At 37.4% G+C, this 26,223-nt stretch overlaps 3 protein-coding genes across 5 annotated transcripts in view; 1 reads left to right on the top strand and 2 right to left on the bottom strand.

Annotated features, from left to right (window-relative positions):
* Positions 1–1,207: 1,207 nt before the first annotated feature.
* On the bottom strand, positions 1,208–18,817 carry EXO1 (exonuclease 1). 2 transcript variants are annotated; one of them, XM_018085165.3, is made up of 14 exons: positions 18,506–18,817; positions 16,023–16,142; positions 15,015–15,138; positions 14,087–14,224; positions 13,658–13,870; positions 12,435–12,622; positions 11,483–11,579; positions 10,676–10,892; positions 9,401–9,656; positions 7,538–7,754; positions 7,268–7,450; positions 6,617–6,718; positions 3,371–3,564; positions 1,208–1,555 (listed from the first exon to the last, which is right to left on the bottom strand). In XM_018085165.3, the coding sequence occupies exons 1-14, from the start codon at positions 18,664–18,666 to the stop codon at positions 1,414–1,416; spliced, it is 2,352 nt and encodes a 783-aa protein (XP_017940654.3). In that variant the 5' UTR covers positions 18,667–18,817; the 3' UTR covers positions 1,208–1,413. The 2 variants fall into 2 exon arrangements, with proteins under 2 accessions (XP_017940654.3, XP_017940652.3); XM_018085163.3 differs by having other exon boundaries at positions 7,268–7,754.
* Positions 18,818–19,143: 326 nt separating this feature from the next.
* On the top strand, positions 19,144–25,521 carry LOC108641797. 2 transcript variants are annotated; one of them, XM_029965027.1, is made up of 5 exons: positions 19,144–19,227; positions 20,082–20,134; positions 22,472–22,624; positions 23,126–23,206; positions 24,209–25,521. In XM_029965027.1, the coding sequence occupies exon 5, from the start codon at positions 24,249–24,251 to the stop codon at positions 25,206–25,208; it is 960 nt and encodes a 319-aa protein (XP_029820887.1). In that variant the 5' UTR covers positions 19,144–19,227; positions 20,082–20,134; positions 22,472–22,624; positions 23,126–23,206; positions 24,209–24,248; the 3' UTR covers positions 25,209–25,521. The 2 variants fall into 2 exon arrangements, with proteins under 2 accessions (XP_029820887.1, XP_017940662.1); XM_018085173.1 differs by lacking the exons at positions 22,472–22,624; positions 23,126–23,206.
* Positions 25,522–25,731: 210 nt separating this feature from the next.
* The window catches only part of WDR64 (WD repeat domain 64), an 88,963-nt gene continuing 88,471 nt past the window's right edge, over positions 25,732–26,223 (bottom strand). The window contains exon 31 of the mRNA XM_029965026.1: positions 25,732–25,980. The gene's annotated coding sequence lies outside the window, so the exon portion shown is untranslated. The remainder of the gene's footprint in view (positions 25,981–26,223) is intronic.

Raw genomic sequence — 26,223 nt, forward strand, 5'->3', positions numbered from 1 at the left:
AAGATTCATTTTGTAATTTTTATTATATTTTAGGAACACAAAATTCATTCTCGGCAGTAGTTCCGTGACTGGAAACACAGAAACATTTATGCCTGGCCTACATTTGTAACATCACACCAGAGATAATTATCACTGAAGATCAACGTTAAAACCCCTGCTTCAGGACTAGGGATTTTCTAGTGATGCACAAACAAGAGAAAGCCTATCCTAGAGCATCATTACTTCAGTTCCTTATATCCCATTCCTTCAACACCACTGTACAAATAAGAGGGCTGAATTCACATAGCCTACTCTTTTAAGCAGCTTCTTTGTAATGTAATGCAGCTGGCCACCTTAGTTTCATAGATGCAAATTCTCTTAAAGAGAAAAAAGTACATTGCAACTTAAAAAACCCCTGCCCCTCATAGATCAATTTCAAACTCTGAGTTCTCACTAAAAACTCAAAGGTGAAGGGAAAGTATCTCAGGAATGGCAAGGATACATTTCACAGGGGGAGATATCTTTTTATACCTTTACATTGAACTCGAATCCTGATTTTAAAGGTAAAAATCTGAAATCCCATCATACTATTTTGTGGTAATTCAGTCAAACATAGCAAGGACCTTAGTCTCTGGATTCTTTCCCTTTAGTTGAACACTGAAGCTTGGCCAGTTGTGATGACAATGCTATCTTGTAACCCTCGCTCTAACAACTGGCATTTTGGGTGTCTTGTCATTGTAGAATACAAATGTGGAACAAGCAGGTAAAACAGAGGAACACACTATACCTTTCTGGATATCATTCTATTAATATGAGAATTTGAGGAGCTAATATTTGCAATATTCCTTTCTGCAGTCCTCAAGTTATTCCCACTAACAACATGACTGTATCAAACAGAAAGGTAACTGTTGAGAGAGCAAATCTTACCTTAGAGGGAAAAAAATAGTTATCAGTGCTAGAATTATATTGCAGACTTTTATGGACACTGAAGAGCAGTTTTAAACCTGTCTTGAAGCCAGATTAGGCTCAAAAGGAAAGAAGGAAGAGGCAAAAAATGAGTAATTATTAACAATTAGGACACAGACTTGTTTTGCCGCTGTTGTGCAAAGGCAAAACCTTTTTACAATAGCTATTGTAGAAACTTGGATTGCACATGTGACCTACATAAAATGCCCAGGGACAACAGAGAGAAAATGTTTGGACAAAAATTTGACAAGGGGACTCTGAATAAGAGAACACAGGAATCTGAATTATTTTATTCCAGTCAATATAGAACTGTACCTTTCAATTCATGCTTTTATAGAGATGACAAATCAATAGTCAGACTAAAATATATAGCTGGTTTTCAAAGCAACTTTTCTATATTGATGAAATATCCAGTAGGTAAATTTTGACAGTGATTAAAAATCCATCCCATTGTGAAGAGCATACAGTTCATTGGAATATAGCTCTCTGAACATGACTATGTTCCAGGTGATTAAAGATTTCCTCTTCTGTTTCTGGAGTGAGCTGTATATTATCTTTGATTGGAGATAAAGGATCTGACTTTCTACAAGAAGGCAGTTTTTTGTACTCTCTGCACAAAAAAACAAAGACAAAATAAAACCCAAGAATGTTATGATGTTTTATATTTCTAACCACAGGCCAGTAAGAACATATGATTTAAAACAAAACAAGACCCCTAACTCCCCCCTCATCTATGAATAAATACAAAATAAAAATTTGTCATGCAAAGTTTTAATTTCAATTTCAGTACAACTGAACAACTTTACTGAGTGTGACAGAATGATAGCTGTTAGCTTTACTTCTGAAAGACTGTATGTACCCCATCCTACTCTGGGTTGTACATGTTTCTGAACATATAAGTCTTCTGAATAAATGTAGTTTTTTTATATATCCCATGAGTCTTGACATTAAGACAGAACAGATTCAGTGCCCCACATGATTTATTTGCTGTCAGGTAACATAACTGTTAAAACATAAGGCTAATTTAGATACATTTTAAAATCTGAAAAAATAAAGAGAATACTCAGAGCTAAGTCAGTCCTGGCAGTAAAAAAGTCCTTTTTGTGAAATGTATTAAGAAAAGAATCACATAAAAGCTAATAAACAAGTACTTTACGTACACAGAAGTAAGTAATACAAAAATATGTATCCCCATTATAAACACCCAGAAGTTACAAACCAAAACTGAATGGATAAAATGCATATGTTGGGAGACTCATCTTGCAACCATTGGCAGAGAAAAGGAACAGAGTCCCACCTAGGCTCACTCTCTTCTATCTGCCTGTATCCCAAAAAAATCAAAATATCTGAATTTTCTCCCTGTGAACAACCCTGGGACAACATTTACAATTACAGGTGAAGCAATACATATACAAACACCTTAATTTCCTCCTTGAAACTGTAATTCTTACCCTGCATCAAGAAGGTAATATTTATAAAAATGTAAATACCACAAGTAATATTTTTTTAAACAGAAATCACTTGTATTTTTATAATAACCTACCCTAAGGCCTAAACTTGCTAAAATGCATTCATCTGACTTAACACATTGCTCAGCAGTACCATTATTAACCACTCAGTGAAAAAAATACTTTATCCTACTCACATTTGGTTTTGGACTAGCAAAAATAATAATTTTATTTAAATAAGACTTATTTATTTAAGAGATTGCTACTTTGAGCTGGTAAAACTTTGCCACCAAGAGTTTTTACCTTAGCCCATGGAAACAGTGTAAGTTAGAGTACCTACACTTCAGGTTTTGTTTTACTTTTTTAAAATAATCATTGCCCTTCAAGTTCAAACCTTGAAGATATTTGCAGAAACTTCAAGTTAGACAAGCCATTGCACAAGGAAGAGCAATAGCATTTTATAATGTGCAAAAAGATCTCTTCCAATCACAGACTTCTGCTAACAGAAATATTTCATCAATTCACAGTCATCTTGAAAGCAGAACACTTCTGACAATCAGCCATTTCAAAATGTGAGGGGTACAGAGTTAAACAGAAGCAACCTTTTATTCAATTAAATTTAATAATTTCTATGCAGCTTTTGCATTTAGATTAAGAAGTGACCTTTGGTGTCAAACAATGGTGATGATTTTCATACCAATTATGTTAAACTAAATGCCCTAAACAATAAAAAATTCAACAAATTAATTTTAGCTGAGAGTTTTTCCTGATTAGAAAAAGTAATTCTAAGATATTTAGCAAAAGTCATGCTACACGTTTATATCAAGCTTAGAAAATTATAAATTATACGTAGAAAACATCTATTTTAAGCTATTATCTTTATTGAACTGTATGGAGATATGTAGAGTCTGCTTTGAAAATTGTTTATTTGGAAAAACAGTATACAGGGTACAAAGTAAAGGCTTAAAGCAACTCACCTTTTAAATTGGAAGCTTTTCCAGAGTTCACTAACAGTAACTTGCAGTCCCAGCTTATTTTCAGCATCACAGTCACTTCTCTTCTGCACAGGTGACAGTTTCCTGCTTAATCCACTTACTTTAGCTGGTACCCACGGTTTGAGCTTCGTTACAATACGTGATCTTGTACTAATGGATTTACGTAAACCAGGAACCTGTGAGATTTTAATATTGCAGCACACACGGTTAAAATGAAAACCTGTAAGCAACAAATACCATACTGCAAAACTTATAATCAAAAAATAAAGTGCTTTACATTGTGTCAAGATAATGCAATATGAATTGCCACAATAAGGTATATTTAGATAGCTTCTATAATCTAAAAAGTGGTATCTCAAACACATTAAACATAATGTGCTGTAAGAACTGGCAAACCAGTTTCCATAGGTCTTTGTATTCTAAAAGGTTGCAAAGATGTTTCTTTGAAAGAAGACACAGTGAGTGTCTACAGTTCTAAGAACTATTTTACAGCTGGCTACATAAGATTAGTTAAGGACACCTAGGTTGTAAATAATGCTCTTATTTCCCATTTGGATAATATTAAGAATAAAGTGTTTTGCTAAAAATAAATAATCTTTTCCATTTTGCTGGATCATCTTTAGAAAATGGCACAGCTCTGCCTACTTCAGGTGCTTCACTAACTAATGCAAATAGCTCTTTCCTCATCCAAGTATTTGCTATTGACTACCTAACACTTTTGTATTTTAAAATAAAATATTGGCAGCCTTTTCTTCAAAGACAACTTGTAGCTTTGTTCTTTCCAAAATGACAGTGTATTTTGCCTCCCCCCCCCCAACTTTTTACATATTTTTTTGCACCTTGAATACTGCCTTCAGTTTTGGGCCCCTCCCTACAAGAAGGACATTGAGGTGTGCAGAGAAGGCCAATGGAGCTGGTGAAGGGTGTGGAACACAAGTCTTATGAGGAGCAGCTGAGGGAGCTGGGGTTGCTTAGCCTGGAGAAAAGGAGGCTCAGGGGAGACCTTACCAGTCTCTACAACTACCTGAAAGGAGATTGTAGCCTGGTGGGGGCTAGTCTCTTCTCCCAGGTAACAAGTGGCAGGACAAAAGGAAATGGCCTCAAGTTGCACCAGGGGAGGTTAGATTAGATGTTAGGAAAAATTTTTTCACAGAAAGGGTTGTAAAGCATTGGAACAGACTGCCCAGGGAAGTGGTAGAATCATCAACCCTGGAGGTGTTCAAAAATCGTGTAGATATGGCACTTCTGGATGTGGTTCAATGGTGAGCGTGGCAGTGCTGGGCTGACAGCTAACTGTAAGGATTCTATTATTGAAATTACATTGTTTCTACCTGTTTCTACCACGCAGATCTTGGTATTCCAAGGGAGAAAAATGTGTTTAAACTGCAGACTAAAAATTGGAACAAGAATACTAGGAAAAATAAAAATAAAATCCTAAAACTCCCTGCTTGATAGTATTTTGCCATTTATCTGTCACCTCAGCCATTTTGCAACATGTGTGAATTCACCATAATCCTACATTATCTCTGTAGTACTGAATTACATCAGAGTTATAACTTAATTTAGCTACCCCAAAATTAGGCAAAGCTGCATGCTGAACACCCCCTAAGAAACTTAAAGCCGGAGCAGAACACTCTTTTCTATTGTCAATATTTGCGTCTTTGCTGAGCTCACAGCAATTGTAAAAATCAGTTAGCAATAAAAACCACAGCTGAAATACTATCACAGAAAAAAACCATGAAGTCTTAGGGAGTTCAGTATTTTATAGGTATTTGTTAGTAAAAAGTTTCTATTAGTTTTGATATTAGAATGGAGTAGGTAGGCACTTCACATTTTGGATTGGAACCACAATACGAGCTGACAAATTTCTCAGACTGCCTCCCCAGTTATTAAATTTCTCTACAGATCAGCTACATAGCTGACATTCAGCTTACCAAAATCAGAATTACGCTTTAAGTGATTAACTGCTTCTTCCCTAAATCTGGAACTCATTATTCCCTTTTATAGCTATCTTCTACTATACTTAACACCAGCAAACACTTCTCTTGTTTTACCCTTGCTGTAAACAAACCCAAAAGAAAACTGAGCCAAAAGTGGTGCTCTTTATCTCTACCTTCCCTCTCCTATGGTCCTACTGGTGCTACAACTCAAAGGAATCCAAGAGTCTGGGTGGGTCCAAGTTCCAATATGATTGACCTATTGATTATTGCAGTCAAGTTAAGTTTTTGGCCATGCCAGTTTTCTGGTGCAATTCTTTATAAATCTTATTACGAGCACATAAAGGAACCAGAGAGAATGCACAGCCAAGGAAATAAGTTGGAGAAATCTTCCTACTAGCTGCTTGCTTTACACAAACCCTACTATCCTCACAGATTTTCAGCAGTTTTTCTATTATCTGAAGGGCTCCAAGCATGCTGAAATTTTGTTTTTACATGATGCTTATATTACCTCAGTACTTCCATAATGTGTATTCCCCAATATTTAGTACACTCATTCTCCCAATATAACTTTTACAAGAGCAGAACAAAGTAAAACATTAAATATAGCCTCAAAAACAAAGTAATAAAATTCTGAATCCCAGGATGATTTCATTGCTCAGTCTTATTGAGGAGAAAAATGTTAATATTGCAGAATAAAAATGTAAATTTCATCTTAATGAATAAGTTCCTAACAATAACCACAAGATGTCACTATTTTACAAAACACAATATTTTTGTTTGGCACAGATGCTTCTGATTTTTAGCCTGTTTGTGAAAAAGAAGTCAGGCTATGCATGAAAGGATGAAAACATCTTCCTCTGACTTTATCTTTTGGCCAATTCTAATGACACCACATAAGGAGTCAGAGCACTTTTAGCTGTTAAAGTCTTAGAAGTTTTACAAAATAGACAAATGTGTAAAGCTCTTAGAAATGTCACAAAGACAAGGAACATAAGTTTATTCTAACTAAGGTTTTTTATTCAAACTAAGGTTTTTTTGCCTTAGCTTGGCTTTTTATTTTATATTGAAGTGTTTGAAATCCCCAAACAAATTGCAACTGCGTTATCAACCATAGGTAGCCTGGCTATATTTCATCTCAGCTTCAATGCAGAAGAATAAGAACACAGTTTTGTCTTGCCAACATTTGCATTGCTTAAGTCTTTCATTGAGAGTTCCACAAGGAACTAGAAGAAAGCAAAAACTGATTTTCAGATTTTAGTAAAGCTCATAAAGTTAAAAGAACTCTTACCTTAGTTTTCATGATTGTATTTTTTTTGTCAGTTCGAACAGCAGAAAAGAGCAGAGACAGAGTATGTTTATCATCAGCCAGTTTTGAATTGGAGTCAGATTCCTTCAGGAGAAAATTGATTCGGTTTTAAAACAGGTTGGGGTTTGTTTTGGCAAACACAATACATATTTTCGTATCTACAGCTATATATTTTAAAAGACAACCTTTTCAGTAGTTCTAAGAACCTATACAAACACCTGGGCTTACTTTTAGCAAACAACACCATGAAGACACACACACACACACACATATATATATATATATATACACACACTTTCTGAAAGGACTTCAGGGACTAACAAAAGCAGAGAACAAAAGCTTGCCTACTAGGGTTTTTTATGACCCACTGTAGAAATAGCAGCAGAAAGACTGAAGAAAAACTAAAACCAGACTTTATTCAAGCTAGTATGTCAATGCATATTATATTACAATTATTTTAAGCATTGACAAGAATGAAATATAATCATTCTATGATTCTATTTAGAAACAAGTTTTGTTAGCATAAGCTACATGGTCTGTAGGCCATCACTCTGAAGAGAAGACTTCATTGCATAATTTCTTTTATAATTTAAAGCAAAAACAAATGCTAAAACAAATGTCTAATTTTCTTACCTTTGCATCTGAACTGTTGTTGGACATTTGTAATATTTCTGAAGACTCCAGACTAGATTCTGATGGTTCACAGGACTCATGAGATTGTGATGACTGTTCCAGTTCTATTAAGGGGGAGGACTCTTCCTCCAGTTCATCACACACTGCCTCATTCTCTGTTTGAATCCCATTAATCTGATCTTCATGGGATACAACACAATTGTTTCTCTCTCTGTGAAACTGCTGTGAAAATACAGTATGAGATGGACCAGGGTTTCCTGAATTACTTACGAGGCTGCTAAACCACTGGAAACAACTTTTTGGCATTTCTCCAGGAGGTGTAAAGACAGTCCTGGTTGATTTTTCAGTTTCTGAAAACTGAGAGACATCTTCTGCTACATATTTTATTTCCTGTTTCTGGCAATCCTGCTCAGTACCTTGAGTTAGATCATTATCATCATCCTTCTTTGCTCTACTGTCAAACATAATTGCATTGCTGCAGAAAAACCTAAAAAAGAAACAAAAAAGTAGAGGCAGGGGAGAAGAAAGTTACTGCAAATGTATGTCATCTCCAAAATCCAACAGCTGTCTCTATCCATCAATTTTATTTTCAAGGTATATTTGCAGACAAATTATTTTGACAATGGGCAAAGTCCTTCAGGGAGGCATTTAACAAATAACAGTAAAAAAAGGGAGGGAAAAAGCATCTGTAAACATGTCATTCATTGACTGAAATACTAATAAGGTTCTTCAGCAGAAAGCAAAACATACAGGAATCCTACAAAATTTAAGAATATATTAATTACTTATCATAAAGCTAAGCAGTAGTGAAATACTTCAGGCACCTCTTAACAAGGAAACTAGAACCTTACTACTTCTCTTCCATGCTATAGCAGCAGCTCCTAAGAGTACTAAGCACAGATTTAGAGAAGAACCTATCATCACTGACAACTCAATATTTGATATAACATAACAAAACTTTCAGCTCAGGAAGGTGTGCCTTAAAACTAAACAACATCAGTATTAAGACTGCTCTGTAAAATTACACAGCTCTAAAATATTCAAAGTATTTAAGATAATAATCACACAATAATAGACTTAATGGTGATACAGTTTTATAAAACAAATTCAAGTAGCTGTGGCCAAATGCAACTAAATGACAAAAACACAAAAACAAACAAAACCCCCCCAAAAAAACAACAAAAAAACCCCAACCAGAAACCCTAACAAACCCGAAGTCCCTCTTCTCAAAGTGCTGGTGCAGAGATCAGCAGTATCAACTGAATGGGATGAGATAAGAATAGGTATTTGTCATACAATATGACCAGTTTGAATTTACCAAAACAAAAAGCTCTATCAGCTTCAGTCAATGTATTGACTAACTGCTTACATATTTGGCAAAAAGCAGCTACCTTTTTTTTTTTTTTTGAGATATGTCATATAACCTTTAACTGGGAAAAAAATGGCCAGAAGTATTGAATATTATACTGAGAGACTATAAGAAGATCACAAGGCTGGAGCATCTCTCCTATGAGAACAGGTTGAGGGAGTTGGGGTTGTTCAGCTTGGAGAAGAAAAGGCTTCAGGGAGACCTTATAGCACCTTCCAGTACCTACAGGGTAGCCTACAAAAGAGCTGGAGAGAGACTTTTCACAAGGGCATGTAGTGACAGGACAAGGGTAATGGCTTCAAACTGAAAGAAGGCAGGTTTAGATTAGATATTAGGAAGAAATTCTCCACTATGAGTGTAGTGAGGCACTGGAAGAAGTTCCCCAGAGAAGCTGTGGATGCCCCATCCCTGGCAGTGTTCAAGACCAGGTTGGATATCATTCTGAGCAACCTGGTCCATGAAATGTATCCCTGCCCATGGTAGGGGGTTGGAATGATCTTTAAGGTCCATTCCAACCCAAACCATTCCATGATTCTATGACTCTGCAAATAGTCTCAGTCTTTACTTCCACAGTAAAAAATTAACATTATCTATCTCACAGATAAACAGCCTGCCTAGCACAAAGGATCCTCCATCTTCGCTCAGGTGCATGAAATTACATAAAAAAGTCTGAGGTAGCATTTTGCTTAGTATTCAGGTTATTTCAGCAACCAGGACAGCAAATAGTATTTTGCTACTTATTAAAACATATGGCATAAGCATACCTGCTTCTTGTTCCTGGAACAATTACAGCATCCTTGTCTTTGTTTTTCCTTTGTAAAAAGGAAGCAAATTTATTTCTAACTCTGGGCAGGGAGTTAGAGCTTTCTTGAGTGAGAGAACTTCCTGAAGAATCAAGGCTTTGTATTGCTGAGACACTCTTTTGTGCTTGACCCTCATGATCATCCTCCTTCTTGACTCTTTTTGCTTTTGTGAATGAATATTGCTTCAACAGATCTCCATCTGAGACTTCTTCCAAATCTAGACAATTTAAACATTATTGTAGAAGCACAATACTACAATTAACCAGTGATGAAATAACTAAGCTTTACATATTAAAAATATTGGTAAGGTCTAGTAGGAACATTATTGACATTACAGTTAAAAAGTTTAAAACATTGTTTTCTAGTATATAGCCTTAAAAATAATTTTTTGCAGATGGAGTGAAGACAGAACAACTAAAATGAAACATAACATTTGTTTTGGATATGGTGTGGTTTTTTCTTTTTTTTTTTTTAATGCTTTGAAAGCAAAACTAAATTTGATTTAAAGGCAGGTTGCTAAACTACCTACAAGGTTTTATAAATGAGAGAGTAGGAAGATTGCATGAGTAACAAAGGCCAAAAATAAAGGCCTAGTAGCATAATCAGAAAGCAAAGAAAGCAGAGGAAGAGAAAATACTTAACACATTACATAAAGCACAAAGGGAACAAAAAAGTGCCCCTTCTATTAAAAGCCCACAGTTTATTTCAACACATATAACTTAGATGAAGTAGAAGACAAGATAGCACAGATCCACTAGAGGAAGTGAAAAAGTTGACAGAAAGAATACCTATACAAGGGATATAGGCAACACAGTGTGAGAAGAGTACAGAAAACGTTCTTTAAGTTTTCTGTCTGGCAACTAATATCAGTGCTAGGAAAAACACAATGTTTTAATTTCTTCACAAGCCATTATAAGATAGAAATTAAAACCAAAAATATATAAAAATAGAACAGATTGTATTAAACATAATTTCAAATTGAAAACACTTAAGCTTTATAGCAAATTAAAGAAAGTTAAAATCAAGTGCTGTGGAGAGTTGGCCATCACCCTTGATCATTATCTAGGCTTTAATATTATGGCTTCTGAGTCTTGTAGCTTGTTGAAAACAGAATATAGACAGTAACAGTTAAGAGTTAAGCCTCTAAAAGTCTCATACCATCAAGTCCAAGATAAAATCCTTTCTTTTCCCACAGCCTTCTACTGTAATTCACATAATTATTTAATAAAAACATACCACTCCTTGACCTTTTTGCCAAGAGCTCTTTGCTTGGAAGTTTTAGCCCTTTAACACTGATTATTTTCTCCATGCCTTTGGTTGTTGGTTTGTCTAGTAAATGCATTTTAGGAGGAATAGTATCTTCAGTAGGGCCAAACTGGTATTCTCTGCTCCAAATGCTATTTACATGATTATCACGTCTGTCATTCCAGCCACAACTTCTCTGTTGCACAAGCTACAAAAAAATTAAAATCCAGGACATAGGTTTATAATCTTGCCTTCTACATATGATTTCTTGATTTAGTATACAAGGACATTTTAACATTTGTACTTCTAGTGACATACTTAACACAAGCCTTTTCTTTTTTGTTCTCACATTTCTCACACTTTTATAAGAATTCCTTTTTTTAGTGCTGACATGACTTCATTTCAATATGGTGCAAGTGATTAACTGCTCTTCTGAGACAAAATTGAAAGTTTAAGTTTTATTTCTATTCAGAAAACATAATTTAGGATTATACTTGGAAAAAATCCAAATCTCTTTGAGAATTTTCTTTTTAAGTCACTTACTTCTGTAGATAGTATTAAGGACTTACCAAAAAAGTCTGAAAGTAAAACTAAAACAAACATTAAAGTCAAATATCATGAAAAATAAAACTTTATCTGCAAAAAAAGCGAAAAAATATGCTTGTGGAAGCATATGGTTTCTGTAATAACAGAACAGCTTTCACTGCCAATTCATTTGCAAATAACATTCACATTTTTTCACAAATGTTCAGACAAACATGAAATTTTCAATATATAACTTTAGAACAAAGATGTTACCTGTGCAGTGTCAGGGTTATAATTATCAATTTGTTCCATTGTATTGATATCGATGTTGCCAATGGCAATTTGAAAAGCAGTATCATCACCAAAATGTCTGTTTCCATCATCGTAAAGGAAAACATCTGAATATTACATTACATTTCAAGAACTATAGAATGAAAGTTAGAATATCTGTTTCCCATTTTTATGCTAACAAGCATGGCTAGAATATTAACCTAAAGGATTAATAGCACTACTTTTGGCTCAATCTGATGCAACAGCAATTGTAATTCATGATTTGCCAAAGGACTGCAGATCTAAGTCAAAATTAAATCCTTCCATTATCAGCAGAAAATTTACCAACTTTCTCTTTTCTTATTTCTGGAAATGCCGGAGATTAAGTGGCTTGAACATATAAAGCTAGTAACTACTTCAACAGTATCCTCTCTTTCTTCATTTTCCTAATCTTTCATGCTGAAATTTATGTTGCACAGATGTGGCAAAATGCTACTTGTTCTACAGGAAGAGATATCTGGTAAAATAGGAAATGCTTAGATTAGAGAACGAATTGAACACAAATTGCAAGAATTAAACAGGTAGAGATTATAACACACTTTAAAAAGGCAGAAATTAAAGACAGTCATAAAGTAACTCAAACAGTTTAAATATAACCTGTATTTTTTTTCTAAAGAGAAAAAAAAAAAGGATTAATAACTTCTGCCTAAAGTGATGTATCAATGATAGATCACTCAGTTACCCCCCGGCATGCTTTTTAAATTCATTAAAGTCAGAGCAAAGGATAAAAGAAGAAAAGCACTCCAAAATTTTAAGACTGCAGAAAAGCCAGGCTTTAGTAAACAGCAGGGGTGCAATGAAAAATCTAAGTACACCACTGATGCAATGAAAAGTATAAGACACCATAACTGCTCACCCTTATTTCCCCATTCTGCTGTTTCAACACAAAGGATACCGTCCTGCATAACTTAGTGTTTCTGGATCAATGTCATCCCCATATGCATTCAGAGGAACTAATTTTCTGTTGAGAGGATCAAAAACTAACTGATAAAGGAATGTATTATTGGCTCGTGTAAAACCCTGTATGTATTCTTCTGGTACTGTTATATTCATCTTCAAGTACTGCCCCATTTTCTTAATAACCTGTAACAAAAAAGAAATTGCTCAACTGCTTCGTTTAAACAGTTCACACAAACAGTTAAATACATGTTGATTATTAAGTACCTTTGTTGCAATTAAACAGAGAATGCGTGTCCTGTTACAACAAGAAGATTAAACTTAAACAAGGAAAGGAAAGAAAAAGAAATTTTGTACATTATTTTCCGACTCAAGTTGTTTACAATCACATAAATAACACAATTCAACTATTTATAAATGCTTCTTGTTCAATAAAGAAGTACAAAGTGTGATTAGAAATACAGAGCATCTCCTTTAGGTATAATATTTTAAACTAATGCATATCCGATTTTATTATTCATATTATCAGGACACATAAGCAATGCATGCGTGTTTCTAGAAGAGAAAAAAAGCAATACTAATCAGATTAAACCCTGACATTTTGCTCAGGGATACATGAAAGGAAATAATGATTTAAATGGGAAAAGTTCAAAGTTCCCTTTTTATTTCCACAAAAGCCAAACCAGATGCCTTGATGCCTGATTTACATGATACAAACCATTTTAAAAATAAAAATCATAGTTCTTTGTGTACAGCCTGTGAGAGAAAAAAAAAAAAAACAAAATACACTAAAAGCACACAAGTAACTTAAGAAAGAAGGTAACGCATTAAGTTAATTAGACTGCATATTTAAATGCTTCTCTGGATCAGATTTACCTGCCTTCAGGACAGACCCCTAAGGTATTCTTCTTATTAGCTCTTAAAAACCCCTCTACTCCCTTACTACCTACACAGAAGTTGTTCCCACTCTCTTAGACTCTGTATTTTCTAATACTAAATTTGTTTTCATTTTATACATCGGACAAGAAAAAAAAAAACACCCAACCTTATTTTTTGTTTTGCACATTCCAAACTTTTCTTCCATACTGTTTTTAACATATAAATGTCCATATCCATACACACATAATCAAATAAGATTTCCAATCCCTGCCCCTCTCCCACACAGGTAATAGGGGGGGAAATGCAGAGCCTTACCAGAGAAAAAAGCAAAACCAAGTTTACCTTTATAATATCTGGATTGTTGGCTAATTTTAGTAACTTGCACGCCTTAGCTAACCCAATTCCATATATTGATGCAAGGTAGTCACAACCAGAAAGAATGCACATGTAGCGGAATTTCTCTTCTGTAAATACATTTCCAAGCTGTTTGCAGTTTCCTAGTCGAGCTTGATCTATCTCTAGTCCATTTCCGAACTTGTCAATTTTCAGAAACACCTGAAAATTAAGAGGAAATGAAAACAACATTTTTCACCCACATAAGATAGTTCCTTGCACTTGGTGGAAACAATACAGGCAAAGTGCTATTCTCATCTCTTCTGTTTCCCACATTTACCGTAGAAGAGTAAACCCACAAAAACATATTTGGCAACTTCAAACCCTGCTTTTAAGATACCAGCAAGAGGCAAAAGCTGTTAGTATTTTCTTCCATACCTTTTTACATCCAAAAGCTAAAAGATCAGAGTCTTCTGTAATTATAGCTTGAACAATGCCAATCTTATTAAGATAAGCCAACTGAGCATCAGCTTCATAAGGAGCAACAATGCAATCAACTCCCCGGGCTCGTGCAGCCTGTACGTAAACAAGAAGCATACAAGTACTTTGCATCAATTTGCAGTAATTACCTTAAGAGATCTGAAAGCATAAGAACCTCTATGTTAAAAAGCCAAAACCACAATCTTTTTAATCACACACCCATCCTGCCCCATTAGAGCCTGATATTTTATGTTCAAAACCTCAAGTTTCAAACAGTTTAGATCTATACAGACTAGTTTACAAAAACAGCCTTTCCTGTGTTGGCCTGTAACACCTCAGTCACTACATCTGACCACAGGTGCCAGCTTTAAGCTCATGCAAATTATATTCTGGACAGAGAAAAACACCAGCAGAATAAACTTGATACTGTTTTGATAAAGATCCTATGACTGCAGTGGAAGCATAGCAAAAAGCTACTAGAACAGTTTTTAGGCAGCCAATTTTTTTTCTGCAGTCTATGCTCAGAAACTAGCTGAGGGGAAAAAGATAAAAAACTAATAATTGTGATTAGTTTTTGTGCATCAGAAGTAAAACTGAGGTGTTATTAAATTCAGTTCATAGCAGTAAGAAGAGATGTATTTCAACTGACGCATCATTATTATTTATACAACTGGGCATAATAAACTATAAGTGAAGTTAAAGTTTGTTAACTGTGCTTAACACAGTCCTGTAATATGTAGGACAACTAGAGATTGAGAAGGAAGGAGTGTTTTTCTTGCCTACATAGAAGAGGTAGTGATGTAGCCATAAAAATGCAGACTAAGACACGCTACCTACTGCATATTTTTTTAAAAAACTGGCATTATCAACAGTATTGACAACTTACTTTAATAACTTCATGAGCCATAGCATGGGTAACATTTACACTGCGCCCAAAACATTCCCTGGCTTCTGACAGTTTCCCTTCCTGCAACAATTGTTTCCCCTTCAGAAGACTGGCTTGACGCTTCCTAAAAGACAGACAAAAACATCCACCAATTTCAGATTACTTTTCACTTAAAAGAACAAACAGCAGAGAGGACTAAGAGAGACAGGTGGCAAAGGGGGGGAAAAAATTGGACCACTACCCAAATCTGGTCTATTGAGTAATTTTTTTAAACGTAAGAATAACTAAGTTATTGTATTGACAAGGATAACTAGGTCGGCATGTTGAAATTTATAGTATTTCCTCAGGAAACAGTGACTACCAGGAACTGAAATCAGCAGTGTGAAAGAAGAAATGCATCCACTCTCAGTTTGCAGTAAAACAGATTTAATGAATTTTGGGAGTATCTGCCACTGGATACTTATTGGTTTAGAGGACAGAAGGAATAATTTACTTAATTTCAAATATTAGAAACTGTTCACTCCACGCCTATGTCTCATGGGAATTTATAAACAACAACCACTAGTGAAAAATTCTCACAGTTTTAGTGAGAAGTTGCATTTCTAGTGACCTGAATCCAAACCTGATACGAGTTTATCTTATTATAGAGGAAGATGAGGAACATGGTATTAGTTTCAAATAAAATTATATTGGGAAGAAATATTTTTGTCCAGAGATCACAAGGGCAGGCAAACTAAAAGCCTCTAATACACTACAGGAACTAACGCTCAGAGGTTTACTTCCTTCCTCTTATCAAATGGCTTTCATTTACAAAGTGCATTTCTATTTTTGGAATAAAACCTCTAAGAAGTTTAATTTTAGATGTAAATTAACTGAAATCACACTACACTGCAGAGAAGTTTACCAGACCTTACTACCTAGCTGAAGTTTGAGGGGTTTTGACTTTGAAAATTAACTGCAGTGATAACACACTGCCTTGCTTGCAGATCAATACAGTTCAGTACTTACTCTCGTCGGGCCTTTTCCACTTCCTTCTTAGAGGGTAGGGTGCATCCATCAAATACCAAAATTGGTTTAATTCCAAATGAAAGGAGCATCTCAACAAGTTTCATACAGAAAGCTACATAACTGTATTGACAATAACAAAAGTAAGAATAGAAAGATAAACTTTATTGTCAACCACAAGTCTGTTGCATAGTATCTGAAGAAAAGAAGAACTGCAAGTTTAGGACAACTGTTGTTCAAGGATCTTAACAGGCTGTATATTTCCCCAGCATCACAAAAAAGAATAAGAACACTTGAATGCTGTTTGGTTGGTTTTGGAGGGTTTTTTTATTAGAAAGAGAAACAGTCCACCTCCCAGCACAGAACTGGACTGACTGCTCCTCTCTCCTACACAAAATGAAATAAGAACTCAAGTACAATTCAATTTGATTCTGCAACACTGAGATTCAACACTGACAAAAACTTGAAAAGTTAAAACATGGATTGTCTTTTCAGTTTCAGCAACTCAGTTCGTAATGGCCAGGGAAACAGGAGGCAGACAAGCACAGTACATGATCTTTCCCCAGAAAGGCAGACTAAATGCACTTTTGTAGAGCTGAAAGTTATTAAATCTCTCTTTATAGAACTATCCACTCTACTCTCCAGATAGTGGATACATGCTATGGACAGACATACAAACCTATCTTCCCATACCAAAAATACAGGCACAGCACTGAAAATATTTCAAAAGTCAGAAAAGTTCCCCAATCTGTACTAACTGTGAAGATGGTGTATGGGCCAGGAGGCAATCCTCCACTGCCTTCCAAACCCATCCCCTGGAAAAATATTTGTTGGGAATTCCAGACTTTATTTATTCTCTCAGACCTCTCATCTCCTTACCTGTTATTTCTACAGTTCTGTATAAGACCATTTTATATCAGCAGCACAGAACTAAAACATAATAGCTGCTGTAAACACTAAGTGCATTACAATGATGCCCAACGAAAAAAAAAAATCAAGTTTTTTTATTTTAAGGACACTGTTTAAAACAAAAAGAGTAACCTTTTCAGCAGGGGAAGGGAGGGGAAGGAGAGTGGGACTTAGAAGCATTTAGAATGTAAGGATTAAAGACACTGAATTTGGAGCTACAGAAAAATAACTATGATTTTGAAAGACAAGCACTTTAGTTATATAATACAGATGAATTTTAAACTGTGAAAGGACGCTAAACTATAGTTTAAGTGCCAGTCTAGGATGATACATGCATGGAAACAAGATTTGCTCATAAAATATTTATGTATTTAAATTCAACCATTCCAAAGTTTCCTATAACTATGAATGTTTTTCTTGACAGACAATTTTTTCCTCATTCTCAGGACTCTGAGAGACCTTCACAACCTTCAAAGGCAGGTAGCAGGGTTGGATGAAACTCCACAGTTCTTCAAATCAACAGAAGCAGGAGTAAAGATTTGAACCCATTTGCAAAGCATCAAGTCTCTCTTGCCTCCAATCAAACATTTGATGGAGCCAAGGTCTTCTCTTGGTGGTGCCAAGCAATAGGACAAGAGGCAACGAGCAGAAATCGAAACACAGGAATTCCTACTTGGATATAAGAAGAACTTCTTTACTGTGCAAGTGACCAAGCACTGGAACAGGTTGCCCAGAGGAGTTTTAGAACTTCTTACTTCTCTGGAGATATTTAAAAGCCATCTGGACACAATTCTGAGTAAGTGCTCTAGGGGATCCTGCATGAGCAGGAGGCTGGACCAGATGACATCCAGTAGTCCCTTCCAACCTTACCCATTTTGTGATTTAAAACTATATCCAATCTGAAATAAGAGCTCAACCCAATTTTCCAGAGATGGACAAGAACTTACACAAACCAAATCTGAGCTCCAGTTGAACCTGAAATATGACCATAATTTTTGTTCATTTCTCTTCCTTAGAAATATAACTGTGTAAATGAATAATCCATGTTACATTAGAAAAGCTACTCTTACTAAAAATATAATACATTAAGCAAAAAAATCTTACACCTTATTCAGAGCACAACCCATCTCTCATAATTCCTCAGTATCATTACAACCTTTGTCACAGCAGTAATTACAAAGTATCATTGCACGCAAAAAAGGTGCCTGAAAATAATACTAAATTTGAAACACATGAATTGCATGTACAGAATCTCATCTGAGAAATTAATTAGTATCTAGACATGCTAGAAAAAAACTAACTCTCACAGCCATTGGTATTTTAACAAAAAATAGTTTAGAGAGTTTTTTCCCCCAATGTATACTTGAATTTATTTCGCACAGGTGAAAAACTATTTACTTATGGCCAAAATTTCCATTTAAAAGAGTACTAGTGGGACTGAGAATTCAGAAGCAACAGTAAGAAGCGAAACTGTTATATACTATGTTTTATTATTATAAACTATTAGTTAAGAAACATCAAGCTAACAAAACTTTAATTTGTAAGAGGACCGAGACCGAAACATAACGAAGACTTACAGATCCGTGGGCTCTCCTCGGGCAAGCTTTTCAGCGCACGCATAAGCGCCTTTGTGCAGCCAGCAGTAGGTGTCCACAGCCACCGTCAGCCCTTTGTACTTCTTCACGTGGGAAGGCTCGGCAGCCTCCTTGATGAACTGGAGCAGGCCTTGGATCCCCATGGCGCCGCTTGAGCTGCGGAGTGGGGGGAAAGGAACCTGGATCTTCGCTCACGACACGTCGGGTCAGGTCAGATCTGACCTGGGCCGGGCCAGGGGCACAGGAGGCTTCTGCGGGTGCCCCCCCAAACCTCGGCTCGGGACCGCCTCGCACGCTCGGTGGCTCTGCCTCGGCGCGGGCCGGCACTGCCAGGGGAAGGGGGCGAGCGAAGGGAAGGGGGGCGCAGGGACACGACCAGGGCCTCGGTCGCTCGGTCGGTCCCTGCCGGGGCCGCAGCGGCCCCTCCGGCCCAGCCGCTGCGCGCGGCTGCCGCCCGGCACTTTCAAGAAGCGCGCGCTCAGGGCGGTGGCCCCGCCCCCGGCGCGCCGAGACTACGATCCCCAGCGTGCCCCGCGCGGGAGGGGGGAAGCCATTACTGCGCGAGCTCCACCCCCCGTGGGCGGTGTCCGTGCGCTCCGGGAGGGGAGCGGAGGGTCCGGGATGGGCTTGGGAGCCGTGGCCGCACTGACCCGAGAATCTGCGGATGGAAATTTGAGATAGGTGCCCAAGATGAGTACACTGAGGTACCTCTAGAACTGCTTCTTTCTCAGCACGGACTAAAGGGAGGAAATGGGATCGCTGTGTCTGATGTAAACAACTAACCTTTACACAGCCAAGTAAAGCAAACTTAGTCTTTCCTCTGCACTACAGTGGACAAGGATATCTTACAGATTTTCACTAAACTTCCATACAGTGTCTGGTGGTGCTGCAATTGACTTCATGGGATAGATTAAATTACTCAGCATGAAAACCAGCACTTGTGCTGAAGCTCACAATTAGAGCATCAGCTATGGTGACATTAGTAGATCATGAGTCTCGTTTACACCAGTTTTTCCAAAATTTCGGGGAACTCCTCATTACTGCTAATATATTGTCTTCGCTGTTTAAAAATTTGATCAGTTTTATTTCACGAAGTTGATCTGAAAGTTTAGTTGGACTATTTAATCAATTTCTTAGAAAGGAAATTTGATTTTTCTCTGATAGGTAGCAGTATTACATTCACTGTACCCTTTATGTTTTCTTTATTGAAATTTCTCTTTAGGGACAATATGTTATCACAGCTTTTTCAAACTTATCTAAGAAGCCAGGCTTTACTACCATGAGTAAACTCATGAACACACTCGTACACACTTGAAAGAAGTCTAGAGGAAGACATCCTTAAAACCATATTTAGTAGCAGAGGAAATGTTTTTAAAAGCTCCTCATTTATCAGGAAAATATTGTATCAATAGTGTTAATAAAGTTAATAAAAACCTGGTATATCGAGTTAATATTGCAACTGCCATCTTCTTCAGTCATGCCAGGCCAAGAGCACAAGTTCTATGAGCAGCATCCCACTTACCAACTAATTCTCTTAAACTGTTAATGCCCCTGACAGGTACAGAAGAGAGAAGAAGGAAACCCATATTAATTCCTGCATCAGAATCCCAGGTAATCTCATTAGTCTGGTCACAGTTCTTATCTCTTGGCTACTGAATGAACACAGCTCTTAGATTCATTTTCCAGGGAAGAGATCTGTGAGGGTAATTCTGGTATTCCCTTCCTGTGCAAACTTACTGCTTCAGGAAGGTCTGTGTCCACCAGCTTCTTCATGACAATAAGGTAGTAAAGGAGTCACAGCTCTGCCAAATCATACTTTGCAAGCTCATTGAGCTCAACTTAGCATGCTTGACTGAAGGTGCCAAGATTTTCTGACACTGTCTTTGGTCCTGGGTTTTTGCAGTAAAGGCAAAGAACCACTAATCCATGTGTGACAGTGAACGGCAAAACCAAGCTGCTCGTGAGTGACCCTGTGGAAATGAGTGGAGGCATAATTTTTGTGATCTCCTTCCATCTTACTGCCAGTGGAAACGTGCTCTCTGCCATCACAATGTGTTGCCAGTGTTTGGATTTGGTTATCTGCTGATTATATTAGCTATTCTGAGCTTACCTTTAGTGTGGCTGTGCTGCTTGGGGCAATTTTTTTTTGATCTCTAGAAACATATGTCAGTATAGAGAACAAAAGCATGGTAAGCTCTAGTGTACCAGTGCATATCTTTTTTCCCTTTTTGTGATCTTTCGTTTTGAAATATTACATCCGGGGGCAGGTGAAACCACCACCCAGGTGGCTGCAGGGCTCAGCCTGGCCCCTAGAGACTTCTGGGACAAGAGGGAGGCTCAGCTGCAGCCCAGTGCAAGGAGCAGTTCAGTTTCACTTTTGAAGGTGCAGGGCAGGAGAAACTCTCCCTTTCTTTACAGGTAAATCTTCATGCTAGTCCTGCAGTGATTACTACCAGTTTAAATTATTGTGGATTTTTTTTTAACCTCACAATAACGTAAGTTTGCCTACAATCAACAGAGGACTTGGAGCCTCTTACAGTTAATTTGTTCCTAGTGCACATGGATCTCACCCTTGTGCTGAAGAAGATTAACAGGTAAATTTTCTAGCATATCCCTTCTAGCTGCAGGTGCTTCTGTGCTTCTCTGGGCACCAATCCTTTCAGTTCAAATTGTTCGGAAAGGTGATATTTTTGCTATGGTGAAGTCCTGAATAGGAGTTCTACCCTGTATTACTGTGACTTAACATTTTTCTTCTGTGTCATGTGAAAGGTGAGAGTTCAGATTTTTGCTCATCAGTCCCCCAGGAAAGATGAGAGCCTGGTGTCTGACAGTCTGTCAGTGTCTCATAAGGAGACCCTTCCTCAACAGATTCACAAGATCAGAGAGTACCTCGACCTCCCTTGTTAGGGGGAACTCAACAAAGCCAGGACCAGTCAGCGGGTCCTGCCAAGGTGTTACCCTCTGCTGGCAACTGCAAGGACTCACTTTAACAGTTTATGGAATAACACTTTTTATTAATACAAATTGTGACAGATTAATAAGCTTTGAAGGTTGTTGGTGATAGGGTCTACTGCAAAAATATGTTTTAAAGCAATCTGCTGGTACTTATATTAAGCAAGCACAAGCTCTGATACGAAGCAATCTAATTAATATGCTATGGGGTAAGCACAAGCAAAAGCTCTAGTCCTAAAAGCAGCATTTAACGTGTGTAGAGCATATTTCTCACTCAAGGCATCCCTCTGGGAGAGGAGAAGATCCCAGCAGTTTTGGTAGAGGTCTTCTCCCACTTTCCCCCTACCCCCAGCTTACTTTTTTCTTTATATTTGAGTGGAGTTTGAGTGGCTCTAGTCATAAATACTTTTTATTTATGGTTGGTATACCTAATGGGAGGAGGGTGGTGGTCATGGTTTGGCACCTGAGGAAGGGGTTTGACATGGTTGTTCGCTTCAGAAGCAGAACATCTTGATTCTCCCTCATCAGACAGGTACTGTACGGTCTTAGTATCACAACATTCTCCCATTCTGCTGGGATTAGAATGGAGGGGGGCCACGTAGTCTCCACTTCATTCTGTTTCTCTGAGCAGATGTTTATTGTGTTCTGGGGAGCATGTTGACCTCCATCCATCCAGGTAGTTACAGCTGCTTTTTACCTTAAAATTCTGAATCCACTCTAGGTTTAACTCTGTCCATCAGCCCACACTCTGCATCCCCTGTATGTTGTCCAGAAAACTCTTTAAACCAATATGGGGTCACTGAGTTCCTCCAGACTCTCCAAGTCTGTCCAGAGCTTGAGCTGTGTCAAGGTGACTTTTTTCCATTTTGGAAAATTTTACAGAGCTCTCTCCCCATATATCTTTAAGGCATGATCTAGTAGCATTAACAGCTCAATTCAATCATTAACAAGAAATTGCAAAAGGACAAGCAAACTGATGCAGATGACCACAAACAGTTTGGCAGATGGTGGGAAAGGAACAGCTGTGTCATCATATTTTAAGCGGGAGCCTGAGACAAAGGAAAGCTGAGTCCTGGGGCAGGGGAGCAGCTCCTGGGAGTCATTGCTGTTAATTTATTTGACTTGGTGCTGGACCCCACTGCACCTGAGGTAAGCTATTCCTAGACTTACTCTATATGTGCAATCCTTTTCTGAGAAAAAGGATTTTGACAGTATTCCTTTCCTCAATATTTCTGGTAATGCAAACTGTGAACTAGCAAGTCTGTCTCTCAGGGAAGTCTAGGGAAGTGTGAACTATACAAGACCTTGGGTAAAGTCTTGTTTTAAGCTAGAATCCTGTTTTAGCTCAAGTAAAAGGACCTTTTAACTGAAGTGTTAAAATGAAACCAAAAAATCTTTTGATCATGCCCTGCAGGAAACTGTAGGTTAGATTCTTGGAGATCTGATTCCAGCTCACAGACTTTTATGGGAGTTTCAGCCCAGAAAGAAGAGGGGAAGATAGATGTTTACTTTTCAGGTACAGGCTCCTCAGAATGGACCAGCACAGTGGGCAGCAGAGGTTATCTCTAAAAAGCCAGTAGCACTCCCTCACAGCAGGAAACAAATATTTTGCTGCATTATTTGTGTGAAATTGCCCTCTCCCTTTCTTAGAGTAGGTGGCGGATGCGAGGGTGCTTCCACACTGCATCCTGCCCTCTCAGTATTACTGGCTGCTGTCATACATGCTCTCAGGTAGGTGTTGTGGATAGAGTCTTGCAGATCTTCTTTCTTTCTCCTTTGTCTGCTTCTCTTATCCTCTGCATTTCTACAGGTGATGTAATGATAGGGGTAGGACAGACAACAGGGCACCCTGACTCAGATGATGTGATGCAAATGCATGTGTCTATATACTCCTCATCTGGCCTATACTGAGGGTTTTTTTTATTAATGGAAGGGAAAAGTATCCTTTTTTATTCTGCTTTTTACTGATTTTACTGATTCATATTACATCCATCCAACACAGTTACACTGATCTTTCTAGAGATGTCATGCCTTCAAACCAGAAAGACCTGTCAGCATCTTGTCGAATTCCAGCTTTCCAAAAAATGATAAAGTTATTGAGGGCTTAAAAATATCTTATGTCCCTTGAGGAGGACGGAGACTTGCAAACTAAAGAGAACACAGTCACTACTTAAAGAACTCACTGCTACCCATCTATAGAAGTCTCAAAATAACTCAGCCTGGAGTACAGTTAGAGACAGAGCTTGGTAGCTCTCAATTTTTATCTGTCTCCTTATTTTACAGAAGCCTAATGCTGACATAGCTTCTAGTTTATACGTTGATAATGGAAAGATATTTCCTGTGGGTCAATGAAATAGACATGTTCTATCAAATTTTACCAGAATTTTCTTACATTTCAGAGGTGAAAACAGAGTGGCTTTGGTGGTAAAAAAATTATTTCCAATATTTTGCTGGGATTTACTAATTCTCTGGAATCAGATTGGATGATCAAATATTGTTTTTGCTTTCTGGGGAAATGAAGGAGGCCCAGTAACCTACTATTTCCCTTTCATCAGTTACATCTAGCCATAATAAATGCCCTCTTAATTTCTGTTTCTCATATAGGTTTTCTTCTTTGTGCTACACGTAATAAAATTACAATAGTTTAATCAGTAACTAATAATTCCAGCAGCAGCTGAACAGTCTCTCATGTGTTCCCTAAAGTGATCTATAATCTCTTTTGCTTTTTTATAGGTACTGATATATTCCACATTCTTGAGTCTTCCAGCAGCAAATGAAAAATATGTATCTCTTCCTCCTTTCCATTTTATCTTTGCTTTTGAAAGTCAGTGGCACCAAAGATGTTGTATTTGGTCATAATAATTTCACAGAATATCAAGTGGGCAACATGAACCTGATTCTCTCTGTCCCACATGGTGGGTCAATGGAACCTAAAGACATCCCTGATCGAGAGGCTGGCTGTTGGGATGCGAAATTATCCTCCTGTATTTTCTCTCATGACTGTCCTCCTGGAAGTATTCAAAATTATGAGAAATGCAAAGTGTCTACCAACCAAGACAGGTATACTATAGAGGTGGCTCAGACTCTTGCTGAAGAAATCAACAATATTACTGATGGCTTCTTCCCACATATCATTATAAACCACCTACAGAGGTTCAAGATGGATGCTAACAGGGAAAAGGAAGAAGCCTCCTTTGGAATTCCCCAAGCAGAACAGGCCTGGGAGGACTATATGGGATTTTTGACCAGTGCAAAATCACAGATGTCAGGAGGCCTGATTCTAGATATCCATGGACAAGCACATCCTGAAAGGTGGATAGAACTAGGTTACACACTTTCAAAATCTTCCCTTAACTCAGGTGTTTTTTCTGCATCATGTTCCTCAATTAGCCATCTGTCCAATCAGCTAGTCAATGTGTCTTCTGAGACCTTGGTTTCAGGGAACAGAAGTTTGGGTAAATATATTGAAGAACAAAGTAACAATTATGTTTGTGTGCCATCTCCATCCAATCCTAGCCCAAATAATGGGAGCTATTATAGTGGTGGATACATAACAAAGACTTTTGGTTCCCGTAGTTCTGGCACCATTGATGCCATTCAGCTTGAGCTACCCCAGTGGGTGAGGGCAGCTGAAGAACGTCCCAGATTTTGTAAAGCACTGGCAAGGGCTGTAATGAAATTCTGGCAAACTAACTACTGCAGCCAGTACAAGAATGAATTTCTGCCATGCTGAAAGAGGTTGTGTTGTTAAGGTACCTTTCCTTAATTCAGTAATGATTTGGATTAACAGATCAACTCATTCACCTGGAACATTTAAGCCTGCAATATAATTGTGGATGCTGGTGGAAAGAAACTAACCTGCAAAGGAATACAGAGACATTGACATAGAGAAAATCCACAGCTAATACCAACAAGTCCATTAACACACTAGATCCAGCATTGAAAAGACTGCTATAAGTGGGTATATTTGGAAGTATTTCTGTGTTTAATTTCTTTCCAGTGTCATCCTCTATTCTCTAGCACATAATAAACAACTAATCCTCTAATGAATTCTATGCAGTGCTTTAGTGGATTATCTGTTCAAAGAAATAAATGCCTCTGCTTTTCTTTTGACACTTAAGAAAGACAGCTGGATAATATTATTGTGTAAAATATTTGAGGCCAGGTTTGGTTTCCATTTAGTGTTTATAAAGCCCTAGGAATTGGAACTCAAGTAAACAGTAATGCTGAGCAATGACATGCAGTCTGAACTACTCAGGTTTTCTTAGTTTAATGAATTAGGGAAAAAAATCTGAGAATACAGCACTGTAAATTTGTCACAGTTTAAATAGCAAGGTAGTGACTGGATGGAAGGCTGATAAAGATAGCACATACACATCATGCATTTTTGACAGTTTTCCTTACAGCACAATTCCTTCCTGATGGCCAGTCCATTGATTTAAATCAGCATAGGATTAAACACTTGATTGTTGCTGGGAATAGTACTACATCATGGATGGGTTTTTCTGCACAGTGGAGAAAATGAATAGCCATGAGTACAAATCAGCTCTTGGAAAACACAGGCAATTGATAAGGAAAACCAAAGGGAGCAGAAAGCAAGACTGAAAAGAGTAACGTTTGAAAATTAAGAATCTGTGAAATCGTAGCAGTGCTAAAAGTTTGGTAAAAAGAAAACAATAAGTAAATAGTTCTGAGAAGTAAATAGTCAATTAATAAACTGAAGAGAAGTGGGAGATCTGCACCTTGCA

The sequence above is a fragment of the Manacus vitellinus genome, unplaced genomic scaffold, assembly GCF_001715985.3.
Source record: "Manacus vitellinus isolate BGI_N305 unplaced genomic scaffold, ASM171598v3 scaffold_8_pilon, whole genome shotgun sequence".
Classification (NCBI taxonomy): Eukaryota; Metazoa; Chordata; class Aves; order Passeriformes; family Pipridae; genus Manacus; species Manacus vitellinus.